The sequence below is a fragment of the Ylistrum balloti genome, unplaced genomic scaffold (genome assembly GCF_031769215.1).
Source record: "Ylistrum balloti isolate Yb309-2 unplaced genomic scaffold, AGI_CSIRO_Ybal_v1 Utg371770, whole genome shotgun sequence".
NCBI lineage: Eukaryota > Metazoa > Mollusca > Bivalvia > Pectinida > Pectinidae > Ylistrum > Ylistrum balloti.
The window spans coordinates 338,103-348,572 of record NW_026782886.1 but is presented as its reverse complement, the minus strand read 5'-3'; the positions used below and the strand labels follow the sequence as shown (position 1 = coordinate 348,572).

Genomic DNA, 10,470 nt, shown 5'->3' with positions numbered 1-10,470 from the left:
GTCCAGCACTAGTGACTATGCATGCCTCTCGAGTAATCTCGTAGGCGCATGCGCAGCCACATTTCCTCACGTACCACAACCCCTCATCCCATCACTTACAGCGAGGGCACAGGAGAAGTCATACAGCTCCCACTGAGATCCGGTAAGAGGGACTGACCAGTGTGATAGTAGTTGTAAATGGTTAAATCTTTTTATGTGATTCCATTTCCATTCCATTTGAATGTTTATGTGATAATATTTATCACATTATCTATATCTGTCTCATACAGTGTTTATATTGTAGGCTTCATGTGAAATATACCACTAAAGAACCTTAAAGGAAAGTGTCCGTCGATTTATTTAACTGAGAGGACGTTACATTTGTATATCTGCTTGCTTCTGATAACTGTTATGCTGTCAAGTTCGATATAGTGCCGGACGTTTTTGCCAGGGTGAACTGCAAGAGAATCTTCCACAGAACAGGACATGGCAGGCACAACGAATGCAGATGCGATTTTCCATATACCATTTGTGTATGTAGCCAAAAGTGCTGTGCTTTTACCATTGTGTGGATTTCTCTTCTGTGTGACATGGTCCATTTTGTATGATTTTGAATCATCAACTGCCACTCACTGCAAGGTAACTGAAAACCTATGAAGTGTAATAATTGGTCATTCTTCTTTTTGATGTAGATTTCTCCATTCCCTTATTGTAACATTCAAGTAACTTGGTGGAAGTTAAAAATATATTAGTTTACTGATTTTTAGCTCACAAGGTCCGGAAAATCAGTAACTTTATGCCATGGCACGGTGTCATTACCTTTTTAATAAGATTTGCTTGTATAAATGTTGGTTCTCGGCCCACAGGGGCCTTAGGGGCAGGGTCCAAATGAGGACACACAAGTGCTTCAGCCACACCTACACACACCACTAATCTCTCTCTGAGTGCATTGCGGTACCCCAATAACACCTCTGTAAACGGCTTACACCATTTCAAGATTCTTGAAAAATATATTTGTGTCCAATAACAAAGGATTTCATCATTTTTCTGGTTTGTTATAGGCATTATGTTTTTGAAAATAAATGTTTGTTCATATGGAAAATGATTACATTCATTTATATGGTTATAAACATTTTAGATTATATTGTGGAAGATTAGATTTGAGTAAATAGTCACCGACCTTCATGTTTACATTTTGTACTTTCACTTTCAACTACAGATGTGTTCTTGAGAGACATGGTGATATACTGTAATATCATTAATAACTGATTGTAATTTGGCTACAACAACAGTGACATAACATTTCAGATATCCCAAAGGATTTTTACGCTGATCGATAGCATACAAAGCAGTCTACAGCTGTGTCCTTCTTTGGTGCTTTCAGGGATGCCGCCATAGTTTTGCACATCAAACTTTGACCCTGACCGCAAGGTCAACTATTGGTAGTCCTTGAGTCATTTACAGAGGTGTATTGTATCTGATAAGGAACAGCAACTCTGTTAGAAAAGAAAGGTAGCCAACAAAGTTTTGTTATTTTTCGGCCCTGTCAAAACTTCAAAAACTTCAGCACAGCAGGCAGGGAGGCCATTTTGTAACATGATTGCACAATCATGGTTTTCCTATGCGACACTTATTTCAACTTTTTCTCAAGTTTCACCTGTTGGATTGAGCTCCAACTTTATAGTAAAAAAATAGGTAACACTTGTTACTGTTACCTACTCACCAAAACTACCATCTGCATCATGGAACACAGCTTCTTAGTAAGATTTCATTCACAGTAGAAAAAATAACCCTCTTCCCTGCTGAAAGTTGTTGAAGTCCCATGACCCTTAAGGCCCATGGGCCGCTTGTTTCACAAGTATCAAAATGAGTACTAAAACAACTTCCTTAAGTACCGAAACGACCGAGTACCGGAACAAAGGGGTAGCGAAACAACTAGAATTTTTCTATTATACCTCTCTTAATGAGTGCTACTCAACAATTAGCCATTGTTGAGCATAAAAGTAAGATCTGTAACATTCATCAGGTATTGTCCTTTCCCACTTTATTTAAGAACATTGAGCAGCTATTATTAATTGATTGTTGTATTCTGTATGAAATTACTGAATTGGTGATATGGCTACCAATATTCTTGTACACGTATCAGTGATAACTAACATCTGTATCATCCACACTTTATTTAAGAAAATTTAGCGATCTGAGAATCATTATTAAGTGGCCATTCAGTTTCCTGTCACACTGATCTTGATTTTGGACTCAGTTGGAGGCAAACGTGAGACATGCCAAAGTGCATTAAATTTGATTGAATTTCTTTATTTGTTCCCCAAGAAATTTTATTTATTGATCAATTGCCATGAAAGTTGGTTTTCAACTTTATGTTTGATAAACAACACTATTTACAGAAACAAATTATTTTAAAACAACACTTGTAAGGCCTAGAACCACTTTTTTACTTCCAAGCTGTGGTATGATTATAAGTATGTAGTGCAATATGGACTTTACAAACAATACAAGTGTGCCAAAACTAGTCAACTAATAAAGTTACAGAAGATCTTCATTGGCGTTGTCTGGTCCTGCTTACCGATTTTTTAACCTATCCTTTGGTACCGGACTCGGTATTCCCTCAGGGAATTCGCTTTGGAGTGATACCGGACTTACCAGCCGTACCTCTTGGACGTTGGATCTCTTTTTCTTCGTAAAACAATACATTTATTTACTTTATTAGTCGCACATACATGTCGTATAGCCACCAGATCATGTCTTATATATTCTGGAGCTGTCTGTGATTACAACACATTTATTGTTTTTTTCTCTATTTTTCAGGTAGCAAATTATCTCCCCTCTATATCATCAGCTATAGGAGGTTACACCCCCCAGAAGTATGTTTGGAGGATATGTGTGGCACTTCATTGTTCCCCTCGTCTGATGTTTGCTATTGCTTACTACAATTTCCATACCAGAATTCATGTAGGAAGAAAGAATATAATTTATACCAATCTGGCAGCCATTGCTAGCTCCCTCCATATTACAGAAATCCTGGCATTAGTTGGATTAACCTACATATCATCTACAGACAATGGCGGTATGTATAGAGCATGTCTTTATAACATAATGTGGATCATATATGATGGACAGAGATTTGTCAGGTTTCAAAGCTACTGAATGTGATTGAGACATTTTTACATTAGAATTTTTACTTCAGAGTAATGAAAGGGAATACAAAGTATTTTACTTTTGTTAAATGATAGAAGATACAGAAGCAATGCATCCAACAACAGCATACTACATGTAATTCATAGGCTATGTGTATGACAATGAGCAACCAGAAAAACTGACTTTAATTGATTATCTTCTAACTTTTAGCCTCAAAATAAAGTAGTTTTCAAAGGCTATTTAAAGGTACTTGAACATGTGTTTTCCTGTCTTATATTATAGCCACAGGTAATAAGGTTATATGGTTTGGAATACTAATTTAAAACATGTCAAAATGTTACTTTTCTGGGTAATGTGTTTTAGTTTTCTTTAATATTTTATGGCACTCCTCTTGAAATTTTAATTTTTGCTTGCTAAGGCTTACAAAAAAATAAAAAATCATTTTATTCACATTTCATAAAAACTCATATGAAATAGCCTCATTTAAGACCTTGTATATACAGGTAGGTTTTAACTATTTCGTTTTTAAGATGTGTGATATATTATTATCTATTCACCATTACTTGTATCTTTAAATTTACTGAAGTTACAAAGTTTTAACAAAATATAAATCATACTCAATACATTTATGTGTTCTGTTTTTATAATCAGATTATAGTCAATATTGAAGATCAGCAAACAATTTTGACAGCTGATTGCCGAAAAACTCAACAGCTAAATGTAATGCGCTTCATAAGTAGCATCATTGAGATCACTGTAAGTTTGATAATTGTAATGCAAATATATTTTGTGATATTAACTTTTTGTAGTCTTACTATCTGCAAGAATTAAGATTATAGTTATTAACAAAATATTTAACAATATATGTTTCAGATATGCACGAATACCTATTTATAGCCTTTATGGTGTGTTCACTGTCTCACATGCTGTTGTCTTGTATGCTGTTCCATTGGGGTCGCTCAGCCAATAACAGGGCAATGACTAATATGGTAGGCACTAAAACAGATATATCATTTAATATTAATTGCACTAATTGTGTCTCACCTTAACTTCTACACATCATGAGTCCGTCGTTTTGATTCTGTTGCCACTGTTTGGTGTTTGTTGCCAAGTGAAATGTCTGTTCATTTAAATCTTTGTTTACTTATTGTTTGTCATCCATTTACATGTTCAGTATATGGAGATTTAGTCACTTAACCACTGGAAACTCTTCAGACGTTGCATTACTGGACTAGTTTGAGAAAAGACTGTCAAATCTTCAGAGAAAATTACATTCTAGTGGCTATAACATGCTTTTTAATAAACAGAGGAATTCAGATACATACCTGGTTAGTCTTTTTGCAAAGTTACCAAATACTTTTCACTAAAGCTAGTGTTTTATGTAATTTTTGAAAAAAAGGTAACTCAAGTGAAAGAAATACTATGGACAACAACCACTTGTTTTGTAACTTCTATGTATTAGATTAATGTAGTAAACACTGACCATTGTTAAACCAAGAAAGACAATTTTTGATTCATACCTTGTCCTGGCCTCAAACCTATGGCACCTTAAATTATCTCCAAGCCCATAATTGCTATAGCTACTTAACCAGCACATTCATGATATTGGAGTTTGAGGCTGGGATGTGGCATGAATAAAAAAATTGATGATTATGCTACAATGTCCAAATCATAAATTAGCACCATGTATCATATACAGTAATGTAGTAGATTCACAGACTCCAGATTTGAATTGCCTGTCGTAATTGTATCTGAGTTTGGTATATGTAAATATATCTAATGAAATATATTTGGTAACAAGAACTAGTAATTATTTTTGGTAATGTTTATACATGAAGTGCGAACCTAAATTTTCATTCATTTAAATGTACTGAATATTTGAAATTGGGTGATGTGATATAAAACTTTTTATTTTTGACAGGAAAGGCAATCATTCCACTACAAGGTCGGACTTTTTCTCTTCAATCTTACATCATTCCTATTTGCTGTGTATCTGTATTTCAGACATCAAGCTTATTGTGAATCAGGCAGTAAGTGTTGTTCATGGATTTGTGAATTTTAAATGTTAAACATAACCTTAGTATAACTTTTCACTTGTTCATTATTTCTCCTACCATTCACGGTTATGTTTTTTTTAACCACAGAGGTATTGTACATACATGCTGATCCTGGAAGTCACATAATTGTAGATAAATAACAGTGTGTTATCACTACTTTTTCAGAAGTTCTGGAGGAATCATCTCAAATTTCATTGGTACCTTAACATTTCCTTTTGTCCCTAGCATTACATATTTGAATATGGGTCTAATTAAAAAGAAGATAAAAAACAGAATAGATTCCACTTTATGATTAACTAATGCATATCATACAATGGTTGAGACAACCATTCCTCTGGAATCTCCTGTCAATGTGCCTGTCCTGTTTTAGAGTAAAATGTGAACAGAGCAGAACATGTTATATATTAAGAGATACTTGCACTGTACCATGTTACATCAATAGCAGGAGGTATGGTGACATAAAGCTTGTCTGTTGTTAAAGACATTAAGTCAGTTCAGGAGGTAATGCTTCACTTGGTAACATTCCAAATTTACCTGACAGAAAATAGTGCTAATAAATTGCCAACATAAACATACACAACAAGATCACTATAATTAATTCTTGGATGATAAATAGTGTGTGATGCTTACCATAAAAGTGTGTGATGCTTACCATAAAAGTGTGTGATGCTTACCATAAAAGTGTGTGATGATTACCATAATAGTGTGTGATGATTACCATAATAGTGTGTGATGATTACCATAATAGTGTTTGATGCTTACCATAATAGTGTGTGATGATTACCATAATAGTGTGTGATGATTACCATAATAGTGTGTGATGATTACCATAATAGTGTGTGATGATGTGTGTGCTTACCATAATAGTGTGTGATGATTACCATAATAGTGTGTGATGATGATTACCATAATAGTGTGTGATGCTTACCATAATAGTGTGTGATGATTACCATAATAGTGTGTGATGATGATTACCATAATAGTGTGTGATGATTGCCATAATAGTGTGTGATGATTACCATAATAGTGTGTGATGATGATTACCATAATAGTGTGTGATGATTACCATAATAGTGTGTGATGCTTACCATAAAAGTGTGTGATGCTTACCATAAAAGTGTGTGATGATTACCATAATAGTGTGTGATGATTACCATAATAGTGTGTGATGATTACCATAATAGTGTGTGATGATGATTACCATAATAGTGTGTGATGATTGCCATAATAGTGTGTGATGTGTGTGTGATGATTACCCATAAAAGTGTGTGATGATTACCATAATAGTGTGTGTGATGTGTGTGATGATTACCATAATACCATAATAGTGTGTGATGATTACCATAATAGTGTGTGATGATGATTACCATAATAGTGTGTGATGATGATTACCATAATAGTGTGTGATGATTACCATAATAGTGTGTGATGATTACCATAATGTGTGTGTGTGTGTGTGATGATTACCATAATAGTGTGTGATGATGATTACCATAATAGTGTGTGATGATTACCATAATAGTGTGTGATGATTACCATAATAGTGTGTGATGATTACCATAATAGTGTGTGATGATTACCATAATAGTGTGTGATGATTGCCATAACCATAATAGTGTGTGATGATGAGATTACCATAAAAGTGTGTGATGATTACCATAATAGTGTGTGATGATTACCATAAAAGTGTGTGATGATTACCATAATAGTGTGTGATGATTACCATAATAGTGTGTGATGATTACCATAATAGTGTGTGATGATTACCATAATAGTGTGTGATGATTACCATAATAGTGTGTGATGATTACCATAATAGTGTGTGTGATGATTACCATAATAGTGTGTGATGATTACCATAATAGTGTGTGATGATTACCATAATAGTGTGTGATGATTACCATAATAGTGTGTGATGATGATGATTACCATAATAGTGTGTGATGATTACCATAAATGTGTGTGATGATGATTACCATAATAGTGTGTGATGATTACCATAATAGTGTGTGATGATTACCATAATAGTGTGTGATGATTACCATAATAGTGTGTGATGATTACCATAATAGTGTGTGATGATTACCATAATAGTGTGTGATGATTACCATAATAGTGTGTGATGATTGCCATAATAGTGTGTGATGATTACCATAAAAGTGTGTGATAATTGCCATAATAGTGTGTGATGATTACCATAAAAGTGTGTGATGATTACCATAATAGTGTGTGATGATTACCATAAAAGTGTGTGATGATTACCATAATAGTGTGTGATGATGATTACCATAAAAGTGTGTGATGATTACCATAATAGTGTGTGATGATTACCATAATAGTGTGTGATGATTACCATAATAGTGTGTGATGATGATTACCATAATAGTGTGTGATGATTACCATAATAGTGTGTGATGATTACCATAAATGTGTGTGATGATGATTACCATAATAGTGTGTGATGATTACCATAATAGTGTGTGATGATTACCATTATATTGTGTGATGATTACCATAATAGTGTGTGATGATAACCATTATATTGTGTGATGATTGCCATAATATTGTGTGATGAATACCATTATATTGTGTGATGAATACCATAATAGTGTGTGATGATTATCATATTAGTGTGTGATGAATACCATAATAGTGTGTGATGATTACCATAATAGTGTGTGATGATTACCATAATAGTGTGTGATGATTACCATAATAGTGTGTGATGATTACCATATTAGTGTGTGATGAATACCATTATATTGTGTGATGAATACCATAATAGTGTGTGATGAATACCATTATATTGTGTGATGAATACCATAATAGTGTGTGATGATTTCTACCTCAGTGTACACCTGGTTTGCCCTGGCAGAGTATCTTACAGTCATTTCCAACATTGCCTATAATGGGACAGTTATATTGGATTTTAATGAGCTTGAGGTGTCTGTAAGCAGTAGTAACGGAACTTCCCATATACACAAATCTACATAGTTATACTGGTAAGTAATCACCATAGTTATACTGGTAAGTATTCCTGTGATACTTCACACAAATCTACATAGTTATATACTGGTAAGTATTCCTGTGATACTTCACACAAATCTACATAGTTATACTGGTAAGTAATCACCATAGTTATACTGGTAAGTATTCCTGTGATACTTCACACAAATCTACATAGTTATACTGGTAAGTAATCACCATAGTTATACTGGTTAGTATTCCTGTGATACTTCACACAAATCTACATAGTTATATACTGGTAAGTAATCACCATAGTTATACTGGTAAGTATTCCTGTGATACTTCACACAAATCTACATAGTTATACTGGTAAGTAATCACCATAGTTATACTGGTAAGTATTCCTGTGATACTTCACACAAATCTACATAGTTATACTGGTAAGTAATCACCATAGTTATACTGGTAAGTATTCCTGTGATACTTCACACAAATCTACATAGTTATACTGGTATAGTTATACTGGTAAGTATTCCTGTGATCACACAAATCTACATAGTTATACTGGTTAGTATTCCTATGATACAATTCTATATAGGTAGTAGAGCCAACACCATGTACTGGTAAATGGTGACCAGATGAGCCCTAGGCCTCCTGCCTGGATACCTGAGTGCATACAGGGGATCAATGTGATAGGGTGAGTAAAAATCTGGAGAATCAATCACAACAGGCTGGAGGTAGTTTCTAGTAATTTTTAGGTATCCTGGTTTTGTCCTAAAACTTCATCAGAACACCGTGTCATGAAATTTCTTCCCTGAGGTACTAAAATTGTGAGCAGCTTTATTTTATACATTGTGACATGACAATTAAACAATACATTCTATGTAAACAAAATGTCCATTGTTCTGTTATCTTCTTCTTGTCTTTTCTTTAGTTGTCTCAAGATTTCTCAGACGAAGCTGTGATGAAGTCCATAAGTCTAAAAAGAACACTCTGCCCTCTATGAACATTCACTAGATATGTCTGCCTTCTTCGAACATTCACTTCACTGGATACATCGGCTTTCTACCAAAAATTCACTGGATACACCTGCCCTATACCAACATTCACTGGATATGTCTACCCTATACCAACATTCACTGGATAGGTCTACCCTATACCAACGTTCACTGGATAGGTCTGCACTCTACGAACATTCACTGGATAGGTCTGCACTCTACGAACATTCACTGGATAGGTCTGCACTCTACGAACATTCACGGGATACATCTGCTCTTTACAAACATTCATACCTTACTGTATATTTATTATTTGGATTTTCTGAAAGAGTTTACAATTTCACTCAGGCACATTGTTTTGATATGATATGTTTTTCCCTTTATTGATTTTAGGTCACCTGAGACAAAGTTTCACGGTGACATATTACAATTCCCATTTGCCATGTGTCGTAAACTTTTTAGCATTTTCAACTTCTTCTGGAAAACTCCAGAACCAATTTCAATAAAATTTTATAAAAAAACGTATGAATAAAGGGAACCAAGGGGGTTGAGGGGCAGGGCCGAAAAGGGTCAAATTGATTGAAACTTAAAAAATCTTCTTCTAAAATCCCAGGTGTGGTAGAATCAAATAATCTTAATGGGTTGAAATGCCTTGAGACACTTTACTAAAATTGTATGCATTTTCTCACGGGGATGAGGTTAAGTTTACTATAGTTAATACAGGAAGATCACATTTTTAAACGTTATTTGTTTATTTTTCTATTGGAAGTAGTTCAAACCTGGTTAGAATTTTTAGTTTAAGATGACAGCTTAATGAGATGCACATATTGACCTCGATTGACTCTAGGGGCTGTTGGGCTGGCCCAAAAATGGGTCAATGGGTGAAATTTCATAAATCTTCCTCTCAATGCCAAAATAATGTAGAACCAAATACTCTACAAGGATGGAAGTTTCTTGACTGAAATTTCAAAGATGTTCTATTGTTCGTGGATGGGAAATTTTATAAAGGAAAATTAAAAAATTGCTAACTTGGTTAGAAGCCATAGCTTGGGACAGTAGTTAATGTATACACAATTTTTCATTTGCTTATGTGTACACTATAGTTAAAGTTTTATTACTTTGTTTAACAAAATCATATCTATGACATGTTACAAGAAGCATTGTAACTTGGGTGACCGTTAAGGCCCTTGGGCTTCTTGTTTATGACGTCATTGTTGTTTACTTTACATTATACAATCTTGATTTCTTAATTTAACATTTGATATTTATAACCTTGGAGCATGTTTATAGGTCTTGTTTACCTTACAATGTGAGGA

General features: G+C 34.2%; 1 protein-coding gene across 1 annotated transcript; it reads left to right on the top strand.

Moving 5' to 3' along the window:
* Positions 1-360: 360 nt before the first annotated feature.
* On the top strand, positions 361-9,515 carry LOC132563578 (post-GPI attachment to proteins factor 2-like). The gene is made up of 6 exons (XM_060228319.1): positions 361-618; positions 2,803-3,061; positions 4,006-4,121; positions 5,054-5,162; positions 8,041-8,191; positions 9,091-9,515. The coding sequence occupies exons 1-5, from the start codon at positions 466-468 to the stop codon at positions 8,181-8,183; spliced, it is 780 nt and encodes a 259-aa protein (XP_060084302.1). The 5' UTR covers positions 361-465; the 3' UTR covers positions 8,184-8,191; positions 9,091-9,515.
* Positions 9,516-10,470: the final 955 nt, after the last annotated feature.

Coding starts and splice junctions, on each gene's coding strand:
- LOC132563578 (XM_060228319.1), top strand. CDS start 466: ATGGCAGGCACAACGAATGCAGATGCGATTTTCCATATACCATTTGTG. Junction 3,062..4,005: donor ATCATCTACAGACAATGGCG/GTATGTATAGAG, acceptor TATATGTTTCAG/ATATGCACGAATACCTATTT. Junction 5,163..8,040: donor AGCTTATTGTGAATCAGGCA/GTAAGTGTTGTT, acceptor TTTCTACCTCAG/TGTACACCTGGTTTGCCCTG.